The 26,062-nt window shown below is 49.4% G+C and overlaps 1 protein-coding gene across 5 annotated transcripts in view; it reads right to left on the reverse strand.

The window, feature by feature from the left end:
- The window catches only part of SEMA5B (semaphorin 5B), a 126,595-nt gene that overhangs the window by 3,141 nt on the left and 97,392 nt on the right, over positions 1–26,062 (reverse strand). For 4 of the 5 annotated variants that reach the window (XM_043473148.1, XM_043473147.1, XM_043473149.1 and 1 more), the window contains 13 exons: positions 15,581–15,643; positions 15,135–15,233; positions 14,502–14,715; positions 13,542–13,827; positions 11,131–11,266; positions 9,760–9,967; positions 9,433–9,640; positions 2,828–2,945; positions 2,499–2,680; positions 1,323–1,466; positions 980–1,127; positions 614–839; positions 68–286 (listed from right to left, as the gene is read on the reverse strand). In XM_043473148.1, the coding sequence (XP_043329083.1) occupies positions 68–286; positions 614–839; positions 980–1,127; positions 1,323–1,466; positions 2,499–2,680; positions 2,828–2,945; positions 9,433–9,640; positions 9,760–9,967; positions 11,131–11,266; positions 13,542–13,827; positions 14,502–14,715; positions 15,135–15,233; positions 15,581–15,643 (2,251 nt within the window). Of the gene's footprint in view, positions 1–67; positions 287–613; positions 840–979; positions 1,128–1,322; positions 1,467–2,498; positions 2,681–2,827; positions 2,946–9,432; positions 9,641–9,759; positions 9,968–11,130; positions 11,267–13,541; positions 13,828–14,501; positions 14,716–15,134; positions 15,234–15,580; positions 15,644–19,857; positions 19,945–26,062 lie in introns of those variants that run through there. The other variant, XM_043473152.1, reaches the window with a different exon arrangement.

Consider the following 26,062-nt stretch of genomic DNA (forward strand, 5'->3'; position numbering starts at 1 on the left):
GCCTGGGTAGGCCTGGGAGTCTCCCAGAGCAGGGTTCCCTGGGCAAGATTCCTTGGTGGAGGGTTACCTGGACAAGCGTGCGGGTTGCAGTCCTGATACTCGGCGGCGTCACCCACGCAGGGCAGGCCCCCGTTGCGGGGCTCGGGGTTCGTGCATGTTCTCTTGCGGACGCGGAAACCCAGCTCACAGTCCCGGGAGCAGGAGGACCATGGGCCCCAAGCAGCCCAGCCCCCGCTCACCGTGAGCGGGGAGGCGCCCCCGCTGCGCAGGAGCTCCTCCACCAGCGCTGGGGGAATAGAGGGGGCTGGTTTAGCCACAATGTTAAGTCGCCTCAGTCGTCTCCGACTCTTTTTCGACCTCATGGACTGTAGCCCATCAGGCAGTCCATGGGATTCTCCAGACAAGAATACTGGAATAGGCTGCCATGCCCTCCTCCAGGGAATCTTCCCGACCCAGGGATCGAACCAGGATCTCTTAGGTGTCCTGCATTAGCAGGCGGGTTCTTTACCACTAGCGCCACCTAAGCCTTCTCCCGAACCGCAACCCTTCCCCGCCCCCGCGACCCCCAGCTCCCACTCCACCTTTCCCCGCCCCCATCGCCCTGGAGCTGTACCATCAGTGTCGCAGGCTCCAGAGCCGTCCGCCGGGCAGGTTCGGGTTTCCATCCTCCTCCGGCCAAACTGCAGCCCGTGGGGGTCTGGCAGCGGCGCGCGGCAAGTGAAGCGGAAGCGCTGCTCCTGCCGCGCCCCGCCCTGCGTCACGTTCACCGGCAGCCACGGCGTCCACGGCGTGTTGCGCCGCACTTCGGGGCAGGCCTCGGGGTTGCACGTCTTGAACTCCTTCGGGGTGAGATCCGGTGCTGTCTCACAGCCGTGCAGACCCTGGCCTGCCCCTGCGCTCCGACCCCGCCCCGTCTGCCCTACCCTGGGCTGCGGGTGCAAGCATCCCGCGCCCGCCCCCGCCGCGGCCGGACCCTCACCACGCCGCAGCCCGGGCAGGAGTTGCCGTTCTCACAGGTCCGGCGGCGCGACTGCACGCCGCCCCCACAGTTGCTGCTGCACTTGCTCCAGGAGCCCCAGGATGCCCAGAAGATGGGCACCGGGCAAGGCGTGTTTTCGTTACAGAACCTGAGGGGCAGAACGGGAGGAGTCGTTACTCCTTTTCTTATGAGAGGTCACTGGGATTGTGAGACTTGGGAAAATTGGGAAAACGAGGGTCCACTGGATCACCCGGAGAATCCAGACCACCTTCTGGGGGGCCCAGGAAGTCGGGGACCTCGGGGCTGGCTTGTCGCGGAAACCTCCAGCCACACCCTAGCTCACCGCTCCTCCCGGCTCTTGCCCACGCAGATGCGGCCCCCGTGGCGCGGCGCAGGGTTGCTGCAGCTTCGCTGGCGGACCTGGAATCCGATCCCACAGGAGGTGCTGCACAGGGCCCAAGACGACCAGGGTGTCCACGCCCCGTTCCTGGTCGGGCCGGAGGGGACAGAGACAGAGACATGACCCTCTGAGTCCTAGCTTCGATCTAATAACATCTGCATAGATGGATTTTGTATTGTTGTCAGGAAGTGCCATTCACGGGAAATACAATAGCTCCTAACCAAACCATCTCAGGAATGACGTACTCCAACATAGATTGAAAGCCTTCTTCTATACATCAGGCTGTGCTCATGGTTAGAGCACAGAGATAGGACATGGCCTCTACTTGCAGGGACAAAGGACATCTTCTCTAGAGAAGATGTCCTTTCCCATCTGTAACCTTTGTTTCAGCCTTGTTGGCTGGCAGACCTTACAAATTTTGGTTCTACAACTAACGGGCTTTTTAAGGCTGGGCAATGTATTGAAATCTTCTGTGTTTCATCATAGTCTTATCTTTAAAGTAAGGGTACTGATTGTATCCTACTCCATGAGGGTGTTGTGATGGTTAAGTTAATAAATGGATATAAAATTATTTTAAGAGTGTCTGGAATTATGGATTATTTATTTTAATTACTTTGGGGAGTCCCCAGGTAGTAGGCAGTGTATAGTAGGTATTAGGTAGCTCGCTCTCTCTCTATATATATATATGTAGAGAGAGAGAGTCTCATTTAACCCTCCCAACAACCTTCAGGGAGGGCATTGTAACCCCCATTTAGAGAAGCTCAGAGTGATTAGGTGGTCACCACCATCCCATGCTGTCCCTCCAGTTGGGGACTGCAAGGCTTATTGTGGCTATAGATTGTCTAGGAGTGACTCCCATGCCTAACCAGACTTCCTCTTTGTATGAAAAGCACCACCAGGCAGACACTTCTCTCCCACTGGTGTGGAAACTCTCCCAGCGCTCGTTTCCTGCCTCAGATGTCAGCCACCAGTCCAGTCTCCTACACAGCCCTGAAGTATTTTCTGTCCCTTAGTGCAAATACCTGGCTGGGATGATGCTGCATTTCCTCTATTCCCCTTACTCCATTCCAAGGCCACCGCATCCTCACATACCTGGGCAAGCCCTGCATCCTCACATACCTGGAGCAGTTGGCAATGTGAATGGCTGGCCCCAGGCAGTCGAGGCCCCCACAGCGGGGTCGAGGGGAGTCACAGGCTCGGGACCGACACAAGCAAGAGCCTGAGTTGTCCCCATCCAAGTGCTCACATGGTTGCCATGGTGACCATGGGCCGAAGCCCCCATCCCGAGTCACATTTCGCACCTGTGGACACACATCAGGAGCAGGATCCTGTCACCCAAGGCAGGGGCAGGGAAGACACAAGGTCCTAGGGCTCTGGGGACACTGATGGAGAGTTGGCCTGAATTTGGGGGAAGAGGTCCCTGGTAGGGGCTACAAAAGGGTGCTCACAGGACATGCTGTGATGTTCTGGGTCCAGAGGCTCATGTTGGAGCTGTCCTCGAGAGTGCTGCAACGTTGCTGCTTTCCATCCCAGCCGCAGTACGGGTCCCGTGCCCCCAGGCAGGCCCTGCCAGACAGAGGTCCGGAGCCTCAAGCCCACTGGACTCCCACCCTCATCTGCATCCCAAGAATATGCCTGGACACTCTTCTCTGGACACCCCTCTCATCCAGGTGTCTTCCATAATAGTAACTAAGTTCCTTGACTACTTACTGTGTGCCAGGAATCATTTTAAGCACTTTACAAGTATGAATTAACTCAATGCAACAACTCAGTGAGGAAGGTACTGTTATTATCCTCATGTTATATGGAGGAAAACCAGAGCTAACCCTGGACTCACACTCTTACCCTCCAGAGCCCGCACACTTAACCGAGAAACTACTGAGTCTGAGTACTTGCCTGAGTCAGGGGTTCCACACTGCACATCTAGGGCCACAGGTGAAGATGTGGTGAGCAGAAACCCAAAGAGGCAGTACCTCCCTGCCAGACGCTATGATTATAGTGATGGAAAGGACCTTACAGATGATCTGAATCAGTGGTTCTCAACCTTGGCTGCACATCAGAATCACTAAAGGAGCTTTTTGAAAAGTACTGATACTTGGGCCCATCCCAGACAAAGAATCTCTGGGTGGGGGTAGGGGGTTTAAAAGCTTGTGGATGATTCTAGTGGGAGCCAGGTTGGGAATCACTGGCATCCATAATACAACCTTTTTGTTAAATAAAGGAAGAAACAATCACAGAGAAGGGAAGAGGTATTTCCCAAAGATCACACAAATCTTACATGACCGAGCTGGGGTTAGAATCTAGGCACCCCTACCACCACCACCACCACACTCTTCCCCTTACGCTTCCACCTCCCAGCTGGAGGCTGTATCTGACTTCACACACCGTGTAAACATGGGCCCATGCTTTAAAGCACAGATGCAGGGGACATAATCCAGGGTCACCTGGACATCCACATGCTTGTACTGCTCAGTGGCAGGGCCCAGAGTCCAGTGCATTAACATCATAAGAATAAGCTCAAACTGGGATGGGCCAGGGGTCACATCCCAGGTCCCCCTTCCCAGGCAGGCCGATCTGGTCGATCTGCAGTGAGCCAGGAGAGGAACGGTTCACACACCAATGCACGCCTCAAAGCCCCCACTTCTTATATCCTAGGCTCCTGTCTTTCCTTTCTCCTTTTGACTTAGTCATTGTATCTTCTATAGTTTTTAACAACAAAAAATTGTATCTCTACCAATAAGACTTCAAGGAGGGGGGGAAAGAGTATGGGAATTAGAGAATCAGGATGTGCTATCCATTGCTAAGTATACACAATCTCAGCTTCTGAAGCCTGAAGGAAGTTCCCTCCAACACCCAGATAGCCCACCGCCAATCTCAGGGGATACCCTGGGTCCCTTCTGCCTTTCTTGCCCCAACTTCCACTCCTTCTGTCAAGGCCTGGCTGCTCCACAGCAGTGGGCCTGCTGCAGACAATCTAGGAGCGCAGTGAGAGTGGGGCAGAAATCAGAGGTTAGAAAGCAGAAGAGGCTTGGGGTGAAGGAGGTGCTGCATGACAAAGAGGGTGGGGGAGCCCATGCCATGACCTGAGTCTGCAGAGGGATTTTCCATTGGCCAAAGGGGCCAAGGCTGCCTAGCACTGAAGGGATACACAAAGGAGTCAAGGCACTGCCCCTTTTCATGCCTCTAGGATAGAATCTTCCTTTTCTCTTGAAGCTTCAGGGAAAATCACCTGTCAGGGGATTTCTTTATTTTCAGTGAGTTCAGTAGGCCTTATCAGGCTCCAGAGAGAAAAGAAGTTATATGAAGACCTTATAAAGAAGAGGGTGGGGCTCCCCTCCTTGCCAGAGGAGATCAAAGACAGTGCTGTCTCTTGCTCCAGCAACTTATGACCTCATAGAAGAGAGACAATGCCTGGGGTTTCAGTGAGTGACAGCCTCGCTGATTGCCAGTAAGCACACCGTGGCCCACCTGGAAATCCAGAATGCTCATCTGTTGCTATGTTGCTATGTTTCCACTTTGTTCTCTCAAGGACAATTTGTGTAAATTATACAATATACAGGTGCTCATGTTTTCATTCAGGATCAATGGTTTGGTCTGTGGGTGTTTCACCAGCAAATGAGTCAAACTAGACATCATGGGACTAAATACAATACATGTGCAAAAGTAGTCCCAGCAACTCGTGCTTTTGAGGTTCTGCTTACCTGCTGACATTTGGGCCAAATTTGCTGTGAGCAGATTCAGTCAATCAGAAGTCAGTAAAGCCCATTCCTGAGTGTATTTGCCTCAGCTCTCAGAAATGGGTATCAAACTCAAGAAGCACTGTCATGGTACTTCACAAGCAGCACAGATTAAATAATAAAAAGAGAACTAGCCATGACTAGTGATTAATAATAATACATATGATTCTATCCATCAAAAACAACCGTAAGCCAGAAGAGAGAATGGATAAGAGTAGAAAATTTGAATTGATTTATACAAGGTAAAAACAGAAGATTCTGGAGGAATGCAGTTTGCCTCTTGCTACTTCTTTCATCTAGGGCCTAACCAACTCTAGAACAGTGTTCCCAGTCTTGAGTACAAATTAAAATCTCCTGGGGATTTTTTTAAAAAGCTTAAGCAAACAAAACAAAAACCCTATTTCTGGGCCTTCAGGACTGGAGTAAGCCCAGGCACTGGAGTCTTTGAAATACTCCTCAGGTGATTATAATGAATAATAGCCTTTAGAATTGCTGTTCCAGGGCCACTTTTGTCAGAGTTCCCAAGTCAAGAGATGAAGTATCCTGTATTTCTAATCCATGACAGGATAAAGAGCAAAGAAAAACACAGAGTAGATGCTGGCCCCAGCCCCTCAGTCAGGATCCCTCACCCTCAGCCTCTCCTGCACCCAGTCCTCCCAGAGAAGAAAGAGGAGACCAGATTCTCCACAGACACACCTGTCCTGCCCTGGCCCAGGTTGCCTGAGGGGAACTGCGAGGCTCCCCCGGCACCAGTGCCTGAGCTCTTTGCTTGTCCACATTCGCTGCTTTTGACCAAAGGCCATTTCAAAACTTCCAGAGCAGAGAATGTCCTTAAGAAAATTAAAGCTCCAAGCAGAGGAGAATTAAAGTGTGTCTCTGATGGCAGGAATGGGTGGCAGTTTAGAGTTTCTTTCATAAAGTTAGCCATCAGACCAATAATATATCACCATGTCTTTTTTACTGCAGTGTCTCAAGCAGTCATTACAAACGGGAACAGGTTCATTCCATGGGCTCAGAAGCAGGACAAAGATGGATGGTGGAATTTACAAGGAGGCTGATTCCAGCACCATGTAGCCATAGTTTCACAATAGGAGCTGTCCACGGTGGAGCTTGGGAGCAAGTGGTCATTACTTAAGATGGCAGTGGAGGGAGCCCAGACCCTCTGCCAGGGAGGGAGGTTGGGATAAGCTGGCAAGACAGGCCCCTCACTCCAGGGTGGCATGAAGGAGGAAGGGGGCGGTTCTTCAGGCATAAAACACTGCTTTGTAGAGCTAGTCAGCATTCATTCCCTCCGCTCCTTCTCCTGTGAGCCTTGGTCTCTCTGTGGTCAACTCAGTGTCCTGGTCATGCCCCATGGGGCTGAAGTTTGCCTGAGTGAAAGGAGGGGTCTAGAGACAAGCCCCTGGATTCTGGGCAGAGGAGGGGGCCTAAAGGGGCCTCTGCTTACCTATCCTCAGCTTCTTGCCAGCTTTGGAAGAAATGAGGAAAAAGGCAAGAAATGTCTATTGTGGAACACAGTAAAACCCTGTGACAAACTGCCTCACTACAGCACACATTCTGATATAGTGTGATGGGCAGGTGGCTCCCAGACTCCCGGAGTTCACAGCCTGCTGGCGGCATGGGCTTACTCTGTTCATTCTGTTAACTTCGCATTAATGAGACCTCACATTTTAGATCCACCTACACTGTTACAATAGGGTTTCTACTGTACACATCAAGGCCTCTTATCCCAAACTCAAGAAACCAAAACTATTAGATTCTGAACTGACTTCTATCTTTCTGTTCCACCCGGCCATGCTCCGTGACCTCCCTGTCCCCTGTCTGCAGCACCACGTGTGTGGGGAGACAACTGGCATCATCCTTCCTTTCATTCCACTGCAGACCCCATTACATCATATCTGGCCCAGAGCCACAGCAGCTCGCACTGGCCAACCATCTGCCCTGCGACAATGCTACTCGCCACTGTCTGCTTGATCTTTGTAAAACACCTATTCACACTGCCCATCACTCTACTCCCCTGCTCAAAGACCACTTCAGTGCCCCCAGTCACAGAATTCAAGTCAAAATCCTCCCTTGGCATTCTTAGCTGGCCTCAATTCACTTTCCAGTCCCACTCCTCTCCTGCACCAACCTCCTCTCAAGGCCAAACAATCAGTCAAATTCAGGATCAGTCATGTGTGGAAGGCCACTTTGTGCCTGGGGCTGGGTGTGGCTCCCCTAATGGAGTATAGAAAATACTGGCACACTGGGTTTACCTTCAAGGATTTACATCCCCTTAAAGAACAGGGTACATGTGAAAAGTTTTATAATGACACAAGAGTTAAAGAAGAAGACAAGATATGAGGGAAACACCACGATTCATTGCCAAGCAGTGCTGTCTGTATTCAATGTCACAGATCCTGAGACTCCAGAGAGCCCAGGAGGCTGATGGCCCCTAAATGCATTTGCAGAGATAAAAAAAAGAACTAGGACACTAGTTACCAATGATGACTCACTTGCTGGACTAGGCACTTCGTGAGCATTATTCCCAATCCTTACAGTTTGTTTGCCAAAATTAAATTGCATGTGTGTTAAGTCACTTCAGTCGTGTCTGACTCTTTGCAACCTTATGGACATAAGATGGGTCCTTGACCTGCAGGAATAGTTATCCTGCAGGAGGTGTGTTTGGTGCTTGAACTCCGGACAATACACTCTTACATACTTTATCCAACTGATTCTCCAGTACCTCCTGGAGCTGTTATTTTATATACGTTAGAGGCGGGAAAACTGTATGTCTGAAGATTATCTGTTCAGCTGTTATGGCCTAAAATGTATCTCCCCAAATTCATGCATTCAAGTCCTATCCCCTGATATCTCAGTGTGTGTTAGTTGCTTCAGTCATGTCTAAATCTTCGCAACCCAATGGACTGTATCTCGTCAGACTCCTCTTTACATGGGAGTCTCCAGGCACGAATACTGGAGTGGAAAATTAAATTGCTTCATCACAATTTCCCCCTATATTCCTACTGAGAAAGCCAAAGTTCAAAAGGTTCAGTAACTTGCTCAACATCATACAGCTGGTATAGCTGATGATGGAACCCCAGGTGTATCCAATTCCACCACTCAAGCCCCTTGCATTATACCCCAGTCTCTGCCCACACATCAGTCAGATTAACATCAAGGCTCTTCTCCCCAACCAGAGCCCTGAGAGAAAGGAGTGTGTTCCAGGCCTGTTTCATCTGGCCTCCCTCTTCTCACACTGACAGCCCGCAAAGATCTCTGAGCGTGGGAGGGCTTAGCATGTTTGGTGCTTTGCTGATGGAGCCCTGCATTAGGGCTGAGGGAAGTTTGGGTGTTTGCCACTGCCTTCCACTCCCAGCCCACCCCCAGCCCCACCCCCTGTCAACCCATGACCTTCCAGCCTCCTCCCCAGCCCTCCAGGCCCATCCTCAGATCCTAGCATCCTCCACCGGGACTGGAAAACAACCACTGGCAGCAGGCATGCCATTTGTCTCCCAAATCTTGAGAACAGATGGGCACAGCCAGAAGGTCCCTGTGTTGCAAAGGCCACAGGAGCCCATGGAGCCTTGGCTATACCAGCTGCAGGCAATTTTTTATTATCTCCATAATGGCGGGGGGGGGGGGGTGCAGCTCAGGGTAGCCTCCAGTGGTTAGGAGTCTGAGATACATCTGTGTTTGGCTTTGGGACAGGTTTTGTTTCCCCCGTAAATGCCAGTGTCATTGTTGTCAAATTTGTGGATCCACTAGAAGCTAAGGTTTGCAGAACTGATGGCGGAAGCAGCTGGAATGTCCGGTCTGCAAGTGGCTCCTCACCTCCAGCCCATCCACACCAGATCTCTCTGCCTCTTCTAAGTGGGGAAGTTACAGGAGCAAGCTTGAGGAGCATAGCCTCCCATCTGCCCTCGCATCTGGGTAATAAGCGCTGTGGTTTCAAAGATAAAGGCCCCTCTCTGAACTGAAGAGACTGAGAGTAAATCGGCTGGAGATGGCTGCCAGGCCCTCACTGTGGGCTTGACAACAGGGCCACCTTATGCTCAACACATCCTTCCCCTAGGGAGAGTGACACGTGGTTTGGGCAGATTATCCCAACCATCCTTCACAAAAACCCTACAGAGATTTATGAGGAGGAAACCACGGCTCAGAGAAGTTAAGTGACTTGTCCAAAGGCACACAATCCGTAACTGCGCCAGGATGCCACCCCAGGGCGACCTTGACTCCGAAGCTCCATCTGTTGGATCTCCAGTTCCCAGTTCCCAGAGACCGGCGTTGGGAATCCGGCCCTCCAGCCCGCCCGCCGTGGCGCGGCGCCCACTCACCCCTGACTGCGGTAGGCGGCGCACCTCTCCAGCGGGACTCGCAGCACGCCATCGCTCAGCCCCACGAAGAGCGCGCGGGCGCTGTGCACGATGCGCAGGCTGCGCAGTGGCTCCCGGCGCCCAGGGGGCAGCACGTGCAGCTCCTCTAGGTAGCAACCGCGGAGGCTGCGGCTCGTCGTGGACAGCGCCTTCAGGATGGTGCCCGACTCTGGAGGGGCCAGATCAGGGTGGCCTTGAACCTCAGGGTGGCCCCGGAACCTCGCAGCCCAGTCGCCCACCCCTCCAGCCCCTCCCACGCGGAGCGCAGGCGGGGCGGGGCGGCCTCACCCGTGCCGATGTAGAGCACGTGGTAGAGCGTGTCCTTGGCCTGCACGAGGTCCACCACGAGGTGTGAGAAGCGCACGCTGTCTTGGGTGACGCAAGGCTCGGGTGTCACCGGCTGCACGGCCTCGCTCATCAGGAACAGGCGCTGTGCGTCCTGCAGGCTGCGCTCCGTCAGGTTCTCGTTGGGGCCCACCTCCGGCAGGGTGCCGCACTGCGGCGGGGAGCCGGGTCACGCGTGCTCAGCCGCCGGGCTGCCATGATCCCGGGTGCCCTCCTTCTTCCTCACTGCCCCGTCTCTGATTCTCCAATCCCTGCTCCCCACCCCCAACATCCCCGCTAAGGGCCCTCTTCCAGGAAGATACCTCATCTTTGGGAACTTAGGGACAGTGAAGCTGGGAGAATGGGGGAAGAGGGACCTACCAGGGGTGGAGAGGGGAGGGAGATGAAAAGGGGGCTTGATTATCTAAAAGGTGATCTTACCAGTGTGGATAACAAGTGTCCTGTTATTTCATGCTGTCGCTGTCGGTGCCCCTCCCCCACGTGGGGCCAAGCCCTGCCTTCCCTCTCCCATGTCCCTCTCATCTCAAGGTTCTTGCCTTCTAAACCAAAGCTGGAAGGCAACTGTCATTTACTGAGCACGTCAGGTGCATATCATTCTATGGACCCCGGTCAGGTGCATGTCAACCCTCCAGTGCATCTAGGAGGTTGGTGGTATTATCCCGATGTGCCAGATCAGGGTAAAGGACTCAAGGAGGTTGAGTGACTTGCCCAAGGTCACACAGAGAGGGGGCTAGGTCTGGGCCAGGACTGTATGACCGGAAAGCCTGAGGTCTTTCCCCGCTCCGTTCTGTCCCCTGGACAGGAAGTTGGATGGATGTGAAAGTCAACCATCTGTATTTTTCTTTGTCCTGTGGCTCTTCCTGCTTCTTCATCACACACTGAGGATGCTCATACCACCACGTCTAGGCTCTGACCAGTCCTGGTACTCAGAGACCTTCTGGGCATCACTACCCATGCTGGGTAGACTGAGAGCAAACTTCTGGCCAGACAGCTTGTGAGTGTGCCCCCCACCCCCGGTCCCCTATACTGAGGAGGGCTGAGGTCCGACCTCCCTCCCTCTCAGGAGGTGACGGGTCACACTTGGAGATGGCTCAGAGCAGGCCCCCTTGCTCTGCATCCCATCCACTCTTCCTTTCTTGCTCCACAGTCTTGAGGTGACCACCTTCTTAGGGAGCCCCTGCAGACCCCACAGATGGGCACAGACCAGCAGGAACACATTTGGCGGTTACACTAAGTAGCTGGGCATCAGCTTGTGGCTGATAGTCTGGGGGAGGGTGGTATGTGATGGGAGGGAAAGGGGAGGAGAAGCTGTACCTGGAAATTGGGGATGGGGTTGGCGATGGGGAGCCAGGCGGCCCTGGGGTTCTCCTGGTAGCGAAACGGGCCACTGAAAGCCTGAGAGATGGCAGTGAGATTGAAGGCGCAGACAGCAGACGCGGCGATGCTGTTTCTGAAAGGCAAGAGATGGCGGGATGCTGCCTTCTCTGGAGGCCTCGGCACCCTCCCCTAAATCCAACCTCCAGCTGTCAAGTCAGTGTGGCACAGCTCCAAGGTTTACTAAGCACCTATGATGAGTCTGGGGCCTTCTGTATCACGGGGATCTCACAGAAGGAGGAGACATGGTCCTTACACTCTGGAAACCCTCCAGGAAAGAAGGACCCATGGATGAGAAAAACTGGTGGATCCTTCTGTGCTTCTCTTCCCCTTCCTTTATTCAGTGGGAGGGCAAATAAAGTCAATGGTTTTCGAACATTTTAGTTCATGGTCCACCATTAAGAAATACATTTTATATGACAACTCAGTATGACACACACATACTATAGACATACACATTTGCAATACATTTTCATGAAACAATGTATCACTAAATACATTATACTGTGATATTTTTTCCAGTCAATTCTGTTCTATTATTTTATTAAAAAAATAAACCAACAACAACCTGGTTAACCAATGTTCTATGCTGCAGCTCAACACCTGCAGCCAGAGGACCTCTCAGATCCCTTTCAGTCATGGAAACAAATGTTTCTCTGAGTCTGATGTGGACAGTTTGGAGAGAGGCTACCACTACACCAAATGTTACCAAGTTGTTCTCTGCACTTAGTCCCTCTCCCAAATATGTGCCTTTCACTCCCCCTCTGCCTGGTCGCAGTCCCCACTCTCTTTCAGGACACCACACTGTCCCTGCAGCATGTCCAGTTTCCTGTAATCCATCCTGCACGCGGCAACTAGAGTGACTTGCCAAATGCACATCTGAGCTAGCCTTTGTCCTGCTTCAAACCCTCCAATAACTTCTTACCCTTAGGATAAAGATCAAAATCCTTAAAGGCCCTCCCATCTATAATCCTCCTATGCCTGCCCTTCAGCCAACTCTCGTGTCTTTCTCCTCCTCACCCACCAGGTTCCTGCTACACAGGTCTCCTCTTAGTTCTTCAAGCAATTTTTCCCACCTCCAAAGTTTGTGCATATTGTTCCCTCAGGCTGGAATGCTCCTGTCCCTTAGTTAATTCCCAGTCATCCTGTAGATATCACTTCCTACAGGAAGCCTTCCCTAATCATCACCGCTCCATAGTGATCATAGCTTCTATGCACACTGCCCTTTCCCTATGTAGATTTTATTGCAGTTAAAACTGGGCATTTAATAATGACCCTCTCGAGAAAGTAAGCTCCTTATGGGCAGAGTCAGGTCTGCTCTTGCTCACTGGCGTGTCTCCCACTCTCACCTCCATTTGATAAGAACCAGGGACATGAAGAAGGCACACAATACATAAACAATTTGCAGTTTATACTAACGTTGCTATTTTCCCTTGATGCCTTTCCAGTGACTCCTGCCCTTTGCTCACAGCTGCCTACCTTCTACTGCTGACAGTGGACTGGTCACTAAGTCCCAGCTGTCAGCTCCCAGCTCACAGCACATGGCTGTGTCGCATGTCTGTGCCCTAGCTTGGATGGCTTCTCTGCTCCAGTTTCCCTGCTTCCCCCTCCCCCTGTCCATCCCCTAGACCATCCATTCTGTGGCTAATCTGGCTCTCATCCATTGCTGCTAGCTGGGCCCTAGGTAAGCAAACACCACTCTCTGCTTCCTATGTTTCTGATGTCCTTACTGAGAACTCCCCTCAGCATGCTGGACAGCAAATTCATTTCTTGGTCTTTGCTGCCCATTCAGCATTCTCTGTACAAAAGTCACCTGAATGGATCAGCCTGTACACAGAAGGAGGCAGTGGAGGACAGACTCATGATCTCAGTGGGGGGTTACCCTTCTAATTCCCAGCCTGTGTTTTCCAGGGCAGTCAGGATTGTGACAAGACTCTGCTGATTAGGTTTAGTGGGATCCTGGAGTCCTGAAGTTGGAAGGGTGGAGTCTCTGAGCGTCTCCTGTGGGCATCTGGAGGACCCTCCCAGGGCTGTCACCCCCTCATCAAAGGCAGCCTGCTACACTTTCATCCCCAGCAAGGTCTTTCATGGAGTCACAATCTAGTTCCTTTTATTTTCCTCACATCTGGCCTAGGCCTGCCCGTCACAGCAACCCAGAACAAGTGCTCACCTCTCTAGAGGCAGCAAGCCACAAAATCCTCAAAGGACCCAGGGCAGAAGGCACGGCCATCCCCATTTTACAGAAAGAGAAATGAGGACAGGGACTTGCCCGAGGCCACCAGGCTGTGAAGGCAGGTCAGAGCCGGTCCCTGACATCCAGGGGAGGGTAGCGGGGGAAGGCAGGGACTCACACGTTGGTGGTGAAGACCCCGTAGATGAGGTCCTGCTCGGGCAGGTGGAAGGCACTCTGCAGCTCGTTGTAGTAGAAGGGGACCTCGCCCGGGCGGGAGCAATTGAGCCGGGCCTTCATGAACGTGGTCCAAGTGTCCTCCAGCAGGAAGCGGCCCCCCACATCGTTCTTGCACACGCGGGCCACACGAGAGTATACAGTGCGTCCACAGTCGTGCTCCACAGCGTTCTCCCGCAGGAAGAAGTATGCAAATAGCCCGATATCATAGGCTGCAACAAAGTTTGGCTCTGGGGACAGAAGAGGAACAAGAGGTGGGTCAGGCCACGAGGGAGGAAGAAGACAGAGTTGGGAGCACTAGACCACTTCCATTTCCTTAGATGGGCATCCTACATCCCCCGCGAGCTTGGTGACCTGGGGGCACTAACCCTGTTCCCACCCCCAACAGAAAGTGCAGTTACAATGATAGTTAACATGTATGACTGAGCACTCACTTGTGCACCAGACACCGCTATAAGTACTTTATATGGATTAGCCCACTGGATCCTCTTAACAAGCTATGAGGTACATACTATGATTGTCCCCATATTACAGATGAGATCATTGTGGTCTCAAGTATTTGCTCAAGAGAAGTCAAGTATTTGCTCAAGGTCACATAGCTCATTAGTGGAGAATCAGGGATTCAACTCCAAAGGGCAAGAAACTCCTAATACCATCCCCCAATCTCTTCTTTCTTGTAACCTTTCCTCCTCATCAATTCCTAACTCTCTCCCTTCATAGTCTGCCCTCCATCTGCTCTGGGTCCTCAGGACATCAGTGATTTCATCCAGAGTCCATCTCTGACTTGCTGTGGTCCTTGGGCAAGGGTCTGCCCTACTCTGGTTGGGCAGGAAGGAAACTGATGGGGGTCAAGGTGGGCTGGCTGGGTTAGAACCAGGGGAGCCCTAGGGCTGGGTCTCCTTACCATTAAGCCACTTGGAGTTATACTGGGCGGTGCGAAGTGGTGGCCGGCTGCCCAGGCTGCGATAGATAGCGGGGTCCCGACCTGAGAAGTCAATGACCGTGGCAGCATAGAGCTCCCCCTGGGAGGAGATGACGGCCGTGGAGTTGTGGCGCGGGTCATAGGGGCAGCGGGCCACACCGTTGATCTTCTCCACTGTCCGGCTGAGGTTCCCCACCTGGGGACAATGGGGAGATCGGGCTATTTTCCTGAGGCCCTGGGGCTGTCTGTTCTTTCCCCGGAGTTTTGCTTTCTCCTGGGTCCCTGGTGTCTCTGGACCCCTCCTTCCCTCCACCTCCTTCTCATCGCCCCCCTCTGAGGGAGCAGTCATCATGGAGGGCAGAGGCTGTTCCCAGAGTTAGGACCCCCCAAGGTGAGGTTGAATTTTGATGAACAATGAATAATTTTAGCATAAGTATATCCCAAATCTTGCATGGGACATACTTACACTAAAATAATGTCTGTTTTTAATTTGAAATGCGAATCTAATTGGGCATCCTTTTTGTTTTGGTTTACGTGCTGAACTGGCAGCTCCGTCCTGAGGCTGTGTGCCTGAGTGAGAGAACCTCTGTCTGCCTGACCCCAGGCAGCCCCCACCTGTCTGCTGGAGCACACTGGAGAAAAGGCATTGGTCCCACACATGAACACTTTCCGGCCAGTGACAATCAGGACTCGCACGTAGTTCTGACATTCCTCCTGAAGCAAGAAAGGAGAAGCAATAGAGGGACAAGCTCTCCAGCTGTGGAGCCAGGTGTCTTTCCCTCACTCCACTGTGCCACAGATATTCGAGAGCATTGCTCTGCCCCAGATGCACCCCACTCCAAAGTTGGGGTAGCATCTGTGACTGTCACCCTCCCCGATCCCTCCCTCCCAGTCTAGCTCTCTGCCTCCCCACCCACTCAGATGCTCAGGCTGCCTTCTTGACTTCACCAGGAGCCCCTGGCTCCTCCAGGCTGGGCCTCCCACACAGCGGCCCTCTGTCCCCAGCACCGTGGGCCTCCCACCAGCTCCAAGTCAGGCCCCTGCCTACCAAGGCCACCTACCTCGGTCTTCCCTTTGCTTTGGCAGGAGCGGCGCGTGTCCTCATTGGAGGCCCACTCTGTGGCCTGTGGGAGGAGCACACAGACATCACACGGCTGTGTCACTCACAGCCAGGGCAGGCAGTGGCCCGGCTGGAGAAGACAGAGCGCTGGGAGACGGCCAGCCACGGCCTGCAGGGTAAGGTTCCTCTCACAACATCCTTGCGGGCCCAGCAGGGCTGCCAGACCTCGTTACCCGGAGACATCCTCTCAGCCCAACACCCTCCACACCTGCTCGGGTCGAGGAGACCTGGAGTAACAACCCCTTCATCCCCCATCGTCCCCATATGGCTCTGGGCTGGGGCCTCCCCTGCCCTTCCTCCCCCAGGTCAGCTGGGGAGATGTGAGTGGCCAAGGAGGACCCTCAGTCCCACCCCAGGCCCTGAGTAGGAGACAGGAAACATGCCTCAGTTGTGTGCCAGATGCTCCTTAAATGAATGGGAGGCAGAGAGGGTGGAAAGGCTAGACCTGCCAACTGCAACCCTGCCTCTATGACTTGCTGCTGGGATGTGGGAGACAGAGACTGGAACCCGCATTCCTGGTTCAAAAGCTATGTGTGCTTTTTCCCTCTTTATCTCACTGTCTCAAGGACCCAGGACTTTCCCTCTTTCACTTGCTACCCTCGGTCCTCCTCTGTGCAGGCAGCTTCCTTGTTTCCCTGTAGCATCACTCATGCTCTATTGTGGAATGATGTTTGGGGGACACAGCTTCACTTCGGGGACCCAGAGGACATTTGGTGTTCTTAAGTGCCCTTGGCATGACAACAGAGCTGTCCCCACCCAGAAAGCCTCCTTCCCCTGCATCTACTCTGCCTGTACATCCTGAGACCCCTCCCAGCCACCGAAGAGCAACTGGGGAGGAAAGACACCCTTCACATCCAGGCAACGTCAGCCCCGGAGTATGGTCCATTACATATTTCTGGGTCACATGTATAAACGTGAACTGCCTACCTGTCCTGGGAGAGGGAGCCCTGAGCAAGCAGCTCCTCCATCCAAACGAGAAAAAAAAAAAAAACACCCACCTGCTTTTTATTTCTAACAGAAGCCTTCTAGGCTTGCGGTCACTGTCTACTGAATTCCTAGGGCCTGGGATGTGCAACTGTGAAGAAAGCTGAGCATTGAAAAATTGATGCTTTTGAACTGTGGTGTTGGAGAAGACTTTCGAGAGTCCCTTGGACTGCAAGGATATCCAACCAGTCCATTCTAAAGGAGATCAGTCCTGGGTGTTCATTGGAAGGACTGATGCTGAAGCTGAAACTCCAATACTTTGGCCACCTCATGCAAAGAGATGACTCATTGGAAAAGACCCTGATGCTGGGAGGGACTGGGGGCAGGAGGGGAAGGGGACGACAGAGGATGAGATGGCTGGATGGTATCACCGACTTGATGGACATGAATTTGAGTAAACTCCACTCCGGGAGTTGGTGATAGACAGGGAGGCCTGGCATGCTGCGATTCATGGGGTTGCAAAGAGTCGGATACGACCAAGCAACTGAACTGAACTGAACTGAGGATGTGGGAGGGGAAGGGGTGGCAGGAGCTAGAGTGGCAGAGCTGTTCTCTGCTGTCCAAAGTTGCAGCCCCAGTGCCCCTGGGCAGAGGGAGAGCCGACTTCGGCAGACCCCAGATTTGGGAGCTGGGTGGCAAGTTTGGTTGCGGTCCCATCAGACTGATGACCAGACTGGGCTCATCCTGCCATGCCATGCCTGGAGCTCAGGCCTCTGTTCCCAGACTTTCCTTGGAGAAAGGCAAATCTCCCTGGCATCTGGACACAGAGTCGTGGGCTTCACCTGGACAGGAATAAGGGAGCCATTGTCATACTTAGCACCTATCAGCTCCCAAACTGAGCCTGATGTGAAAGGAAAAAGGGACATAAGCAAACTCAGGGCCTCTAGGGGCAGAAAAGCGCAAAGACCCACATACACTGCAGATGTCCAGGCCTAAAACTCTGGACAGTGGGACTGTGCTGCAGGGGGACAGTGTGGACAAAGGGGCTCCACTGGGGCCTTGGGGTCCCTGAGCACAGGGGCACTTTAAAGGGGTCAACTTTTTTTCTAAGGGGATGGGAATCCCACTGTGAGGGTTGGGGGCTCATGGGGGATAGGTGTGTACAATCGAAAGGTGTTAGACAAAGTCACACGGAGCTGAGCACTGGGACAGGCACTTGATACACCTCTCTCTTCATTTTACAGGTGAGGAAAATGAAGCTCAGAAAGATTGAACAGTTTTCCCAAGGTCACAAAGCTGGTAAGCAACAAACGCAAGATGCAAACCCAGACAACGGACACTGGAACTAAGCTCTCTCTGTTACATCTTGCAGCCTCTCACTGTGAGTAGGTTTCTCAAACCAAAAGTTAGAACATATGGCCTGAAAAGAATATGTATATTTATAATGATTACAGCACAGAACCGGCTTGAGTCATTTTATTTATTTTTATTTTATTTCAAAAATTATTTTTATCAAAGTAATGATGCACAGAGTTGAAAAAGTTAAATAGTATGAAAAAATAATTTAAAAGACTCCAGCAACAACTCCTCTCACACACCAATCCCATTTCCCAAGGACAATTATTTTAGACTTTTATTTTTCTATATAAAGAAAGATGAGTGTCGAAGAATTGATGCTTTTGAACTGTGGTGCTAGAGAAGACTCTTGAGAGTCCCTTGGACTGCAAGGAGATCCAACCAGTCCATCCTAAAGGAAATCATTCCTGAATATTCATTGGAAGGATTGATGTTGAAGCTGAAACTCCAATACTTTGGCCACCTGATGCAAAGAGCTGACTCATCTGAAAAGACCCTGATGCTGGGAAAGATTGAAGGCAGGAGGAGAAGGGGATGACAGAGGATGAGGTGGTTGGATGGCATTACCAACTCAATGGGCATGAATTTGAGTAAACTCCACTCCGGGATTTGGTGATGGACAGGGAGGCCTGGCGTGCTGCAGTCCATGGGATCGCAAGGAGTCAGACACGACTGAGAGACTGAACTGAACTGAACTGATTTTTCTATACATGTTTTTAAAAATCCAATTTCTCAAAAATATGTATCAATCTCAGACTTCGTCTTCTGACCTCCTATTATGGAGGTGAAAATTTTTTTCTACTTACCCATCTCCATTCTCCCCCGCCCCTTCCTATCCTCCCATTATAATTATGTAATATAAATTATTTAATATTTTAATATATTATTTAACTCTTTAAAATCAACACTGTTATTTATATCATTGTGAAAATTATTCACTGGTACCAACTAGAACCCCAGATTTGACTGAATGTAAGACACCATTGATTGTAATATGAATCACTAAGAAAGAAAACATGTTGGCAAATTCCTTTATTACTTAAATTTTTAATGTAAGCTTATTGGAAGTGTTTTTACTTAGATATATATTTAATCATATATTAGTTTTATGCATACAGAAAGAAAACTGTAAGCAAAATTTATTAAGTATTTTTAAACCTTCTTTGAATTCAGAGTGTTCATCTCTTCTGAGTCACTTTTCTATTCCATCATCAGTGCTCATTTTTTGTTGTTTTGTTTGCTTGTTTTAGACCATCGTTTTGTGAACTGCCCAGGAAGCCAGTGATGCAGCAATTCTTCAAGAATATTTCTCTTTGGTTTCCAGAATTTTCTTTCAAGTTATTGCCCGCACTTGACAGGTTGGATGCTGGTGCTTTCTTGATCTTATCAGCAGGTGTCCACAGAAGGTTTCTGACAAACCAAGACTCACAGTCCCTCCTCATGTGATCCTTAAATGGTTTGAGAACTGAAATGTCAGTGGCTTGCTGTTGCTGGTTGAGCATACCAGGAGTAATGAACAAGTTCAGGCCTGTACAGTTAGAGACAACTCCATCAAGACTGCAGTCTGCCAACGGTGACTATAAAATGCCTTTGATAGAAAGCCGTGGCCTGATTTCAGACTCAGTAAAATGTGAAAACATATGCCTCTGAGAATCAGTGAAATATGCCTATTCTGACAAGGTTTCCATTCTTGACCAACTTTTTGTTTCTCCTGGGCTGAGTAGGTGTCTTGATTTTCTTCATTGGCTTGTTTTGTAATGTACCTATTACTGAATTTCCCCAAATGTCCAACATTCTCTCTCAATATTATTTGCTAACTGTACACACAAATGGTTCAGATAACCTGTTAGTTCCCATTGTCTTTCTCCTGCCCCAACCTCCTGCCTCCTGCCCCAGGATGGACTGGTCCTCCTGTTTGGCTGTTAACCTGGGACTTACCTCCTCTCCTCTCCTGTTTGCTGAATCCCATGTTTCCCTCTTTCTTGAATTATTGGCTTATTTTGGTAGAACACATCTTCAGTATCTTCCTATGAAAAGGAACATGGTAGATCAATTTTTAAAAATTCTTGCATGTCTGATTCATTCTATCTTCATACTTGATTGATTGTTTTGGTACAGAATTCTAAGGTGAAAATAATTTTCACTCAGAATTTTAAAGACATTTATTTCTCCATTGTCTTCTAGATTCCAGTGTTGCTATTGAGAAATCTGGTGTAATTCTTAGTCCCCATCTTTTGTAGTGACCTTTTTCTCTTTCACTTTAGAAAAGAATGCTAGAAACTTTTAGAATCATCTTTTTGATAACAGTATACTGAAATTCACACTGATGTGCCTTAGTGCAGGTCTCTTTTAGGAACTCAGTCAACCCTTTCAATGTGAAGACTCATCCTCTGTTTTGGCAAATTTTCTTATGTTATTTCATCCTTAATGTCTTCCTTATCTTTTCCTCTGTTCTCTTTTTAGTAATGCTTATTAATCCAATCCACTGTTCGCCCTTGTACACTGATCCTCTAGTTTTCTGTTATTTATTTCTCTCCTCCTTTTCATTTCTTGTTTTTTGTTGTTGTTCTAATTTCTGAAAGATTTTTCTTCAACTTTGTCTTCTAATCCTTCAGTTTTTATTTGTCCAATCACTCCTTAAATTTTCATTTTTTGTTTAATGTTTTATAAACAAAATAATTTTATATCTCAGAAAACTCTAGTTTTTAAAATTAATTTCAAAAGTGTTTTCTTGTATTTCTTGCATTATCCCTGTTTCTTACAGCTTCCTTCATTCTGTTTGCTTGTTTGTTTTTATCTTTCTCCTTGACTTTGGAGGCCTTCCTCAAATGTCAGGTGAGTTTTGGCTATTTATATTTAAAAATAAATCACTAACCATTTCCCACTGAAAGGAATCAAGTTTTCTTGGAGAAACAGCTAATTCCAGATCTAGGATAGGAAATGTACAAGGTGAGCCTAGAATATCACTTCATACTAATATGAAAGCAATAAAAAACCACTAGGGTCATAGTGTCATAGGAGTCAACTTGAAGAGGCTCCTTACTGGCAAAAGATGGGATAGTCATGAGAGACACCTGCAATAGGTTGAAACATCCACAATGTTTAAAGCCATGAGTCTGTAGTAAAAACAGTAACAAAATAATAAAATTACTAATCATCATTGACAGATACTACAAAGCCTGTTCCTTATTTGAAAACTGGTGAATAAAGACAGAGTATCAAACATTTATCTTGTCTTTCTGTACGGCTGTATCATCAGGTAATCAAGCAGTACATAGGAAGTTTTTCCTTGTAAAGGTAGTCTGGCTAATGCATTGTAACCTAAAGAATTAATATATCTAGGTAACAAGCATCAATGACTGTGAACATTAAAAAAAATACAGAGAAAATCAGATACTATGCACCTCCTAAAAAAATACACACTAACATCTCTGAAGCAATCTTGCCAGAATCTAAATTGGATAAAGTCTTCAGATCTAAGAATCAACTTACAGAGGGTATAGGGAACAGAGGAACATGTTAAATTATACCACTTGGACTACAGTCAGCAAAATCCAGATTGTGGGAAACTCTATAGGGCAAATGACTGGTTTCTTCAATAAATAAACTGCACAAAAATATAAAAAGGAGAAATATTGTTCTAGTTTCATACCCCATTGGTGAGATTTCACCTTTCCTGGAGTCTCCAGATTTGAAGACTCACTAGTTGGGTCTTTAAAGAAAGAGTCTTAGTTTTCCTTTCTTGAAGTAAGGTGAAGTGAAGGTTGCTCAGTCATGTCTGACTCTTTGTGACCCTAATGGACTATACAGTCCATGGAATTCTCTAGGCCAGAATACTAGAGTGGGTAGCCTTTTCCTCCTCCAGGGTTCCTTTATTGGGGAGGGGTAAAATGGAGGAAGGTATTACTGTGTGGGATGGGACAGGAGATGTAGGTTCTAGCTTCTCAATTTAGATAATTTCAACCATGTCCCCCTTTTAGACTTGTACCTCATCCTCACATTCCACAATACCCAACAGCCCAGTTTCTGAGGCATTCTGGGGAGTCATCTTACTTCTCTGCTGTATCTCCCTTTATAAACTGTTCTGCTCCACTACATCAGTTATGATTTGCTCCATCCACTTTCTACCTCCCCAGAATGCATTTAATCTTTTCTCTACTGACATCTCTTTTGTTCTCTCTGTCATTGCAGATCTGTATCTTTTTAAATTTCTCATTGTCCTTTTAGTGGAATTTTGTGAAGGAGTGGAAATAAGATGTGTATAATCAATCGACCACACAGAATACTTTAAACTAGGAATTCCAGGATAGCAATCTCTGGTAAAGAGAAACTGCATGATTTTCTGCTATGGGAGAAAGCAGTCAAGAGAGCCAGGAACTGAATAATCTTATAGATTCAACAATTCCCCTGGACACCAGAGACAATGGCTGAAAATGAAAACGTCTGAGCGTTAAGTCCACCACTCAGCAGAGTTTAGACTTCAAACAACTCTGGAGCTGCCAGCCTACTTTGGACAATGTGCAGATAACTAGAAAAGAGCTCAGAATCAGCCTCACCATCTGCCCAGGCACAAACAAAGCCCCATATGCGTCCTGATGCTTATGTACATCACAGTCCTCATTTCTGCACTTGCAGGACATGTGGCAGCCCAAGACCATAAATCCATAGCAATTAGGCCTCCAGCCACGTCATCCCCCGGAACTGCTCTGGCACAGGTGGCTCATGGTCTCCTGATTGACAAATCCAAGTAAGCTTACCATTCAGCAGCCCCCTGACACTGTTGACTACTGGCCACCTTTTCTTTCCCACAGCCAGCTTATTAAGTTACACTGAAAGATAACAATCACTGGTGAGCTGATTTGATTTCCCCTCCCCTTCTGCAAGCACAGGAGTGCACACACACATAAGCACATGCACACACATACACACTGCACACACATACCCTCCCATCTCTGCTGCCACCTGCATCTCTCCAATCTTGCTGCTTGGAGAACTGGGAAGGAAGCTCAGTTTTTCTATTTTTTTGAGGAACAGTAGTTTACACAAACTGTTTAATAGGGGTTAGGTACTTAGAAGTCCTTTTAATGGACACTAGTTTGCATAAACAGTTTGCATTTAGATTTTTCTTTAAGGGATGTTAATTATTTAAACTATCAATAAAACACTGCCGTTTAAGTTTGGTTAAATCATATCCTGGGGCCACGTGGGAGGAGCAGTTGGCTGTAAAGGAGAGTTACAACCTTGCGCATACCCCAGGCAGTAAAGACAGTCAAGGAAGCTGCACTGGGGAGAGAGGAGGCCTTGGCCCTGCCTCATCCTATCAGGAAAGTGGTATAGCTCATTTTTGGCCCTTAATTGTGAGCCACTTATGATAGCAGATGCTGAATATAAAAAGGGACCCAAAGCCCCAGGTAGGGCAATGGAGGAGCACTCAATGAAGTCCAGCTTTTATGGTCATAAGGGATGGCTTTCTCATCAGAGAAAAGGAGACCAGAGGCTGTGGTCTACCTCCAGCCTAGTCAAGGTGATGCTGGACGGCCCCCTCCAGCTTGTCTGTTGTTCCCTCCTCTTTGTGGCCAGGTGGGTCCCCCTATGGTGGAGAGGTGAGGATGTGAACAGGAAATGCATTTATTTATCTCCTAGGTTCTATTTACAAAGAATCCGACCTGAACTCCTGGGTTCGGGCCCCTAAGATACACCCTGGGAAGGCGGTAAAACCAGTTCCTGGTGCACTTGTGGCTGGTGTGCAGGGCCCTTCAGAAAAGCCCCTGAGGCCCAGTCCCTGCCTCAAGCATAGTGATGGGGCTGGCAGAAGATACCTTCCATGGTGAGACCAGATTCACTCAGAGATGAATGAACCAAACATCAGACCTCAGCATCAAGCTAGAAAGTCCTAACATCTGGTAGGGTAGGGGACCCAGGACCTGCTGGTCAGCTGTCAAGGACACCTGGGGAAGCCAAACCAGTTGGGCAACATCTATAAAAAGGGTGTTCTTAACATCCTAGAGCAGTGCTTCCTAAATCTGGCTGCACATAGGAATCATCTGGGAGCCTTTAAAAATCCCAGTGCCCAGCCGTACCCTGGAACAGAATTTCTGAGGATAGGATCCAGGCATCAGTGCTTTTTGAAAGCTCCCCCAGTGATTCTAGTGGGCACCCAAGAGAAAACCAGTGTCTAGAGTCAGGCTAGCTCCAGTCAACTCCTGGTTTATGCTACTCAGCTCTGCAACCACAAGCCTAGATGACACCACTGTGGTCCAAGCCTCTGCTAAGCCCCCCAGGGTTGTCTCCTTCCCAACTCCAGGGGTCACCTTCACACAGAAGACAACATGCCCAGTCCTCTCTGGAGCTGTGTGATGCTGTGACTCTGTAGGTGTCTGCCACCCGAAGATCAATTCCTGTCTTCTCTCCATCCCCACTCTGCTGCCTTAATTCAATTCTCCCCATCAATCACCTTACTGCAGTTTCTCCTAACTAGCTCCTCCACTAATCCATTCTCTGCATGGACCAGGTGATTGGAACACTAAACATAATCATATCACTTTTCTGCTTAAACCTTTATACCTTCAAAATAAAATATGGATCCTTTTGAAGACCCTCTGTGGTGCAGCCTCTCTCATCCTGGGCCTCATCTCCCATCATTATCGCACACCCACCCTGTCATCCTCCCATACTGCCCCACTCCATGCTTCATGCTACTTCACATCTCTGTGTCTCCTCCTTAGCTATCTGGCCAACCTCCATTCTTCTAGCTCCAGCCCAAAGGCAGCTTTCTGGGAAGACTTTTCAGACCCTGATGAGCTGAGGGTTCCTTGTGCCTCTGGGCTACCACTGCACCCAGCATGCACCTCTTCCTACGTGCCTCCCACAGCACTGTCATTATTTCTGTGCATCTGTTTACCTTTCCTCAGTTGGCTCCCAGAAGACCTTCATTTGCAGACCATGGGAACTTAATAAAAAGCCAACTGCCTGGGCTCAGGGAAGGACCCCTGGAGCTGCTCCCTCCCACCCACTTTGGACCATCTCTGCACTGGCTTCCCCTAGACCCTGGCCTGTGGGGCTCGGCATCTTGGCTTCATTTTCCATGAAAGCCACTTGGACCCTAGGCTTTGGCTGGGCTCCTTTGACTGACCATGCTGGCAGGCTGTGGGATGCTGCCTCTAGGCATTCACTCTACCTTGCTCCAGCCCAGGCCCCAGGAATATATCCCATCCAGTAAAGGGAATCATGTATAACTTATATGCTTGCTTCTTGAGGCAAGGACTGAGCTTGATTCACCTTTGGATCTCAAATACTAGGACTGCACCCAGTTTTTAGTAGTTATTCAGTAAATGTTTATTAATGTTTATTATAAATAGATAAATGGCATTTCTTTTCCATTTTCTCTAGTTCTTCTTGGGCTCTCCCTCCTGATGGTCACTTTTTTTTTTCTTGCTCCCTTATGCTTCCTCTGTGGCTACCAGCTGCAGTGGCCCTGGGGGTCTAGAACAGTTTCTAGAAGAAACTAGACCAGAATATCACACTAGCTCACCAAGGAGTTCTCCCCTTCTCCCACTTCCCTTTGTAGTGAAACCCTGTACTAAATAGCCTCATATACTAACAACCATTCTCTAATTAGATTTTGTGTATCACTCATCATCTTTTTTTCTGGCTATACTGTGAGCCCTAGAGGACAGGGATCAGTGTGTCTATAGCCCCTCTGCCTCCAGCTCACTTGTGATACTCAGTAAGCACTCAATGAACGCCCCATCACTGGAGACTAGCAAGCCTCCCCTGGACACGGGAACTGAGGCTCTCAGATGAAAAGATGGCCTTCCTTTCTCTAGAATGTTCAGCCTCTGCAGAGATGATTTGGCATCTGTTTCTCAATCTGGGATAAATGTTCTGGATCAAGGAGTCCCATTAAAATGCCTCCCAAAGCACTTAGGGAATTATGCTTGGGGAGTCCTTCTTGGCAGCAGATAATAAATCAATCACAGCTCAGTGAAAATGCTAAGCTAGAATGGGATTACTCAGGCCAAGCTAAGAGGGACACCCTTCCCCTCAAGACCCAAACACAGGGATCTTCCTGTAGATTTAGGCTCTGCATTTATAATGACCAGCCGTTCCAGCTTGTCCAGTACTGAACTGCTTCTAGTGGAAG

Source organism: Cervus canadensis, chromosome 7 (assembly GCF_019320065.1).
Source record: "Cervus canadensis isolate Bull #8, Minnesota chromosome 7, ASM1932006v1, whole genome shotgun sequence".
NCBI lineage: Eukaryota > Metazoa > Chordata > Mammalia > Artiodactyla > Cervidae > Cervus > Cervus canadensis.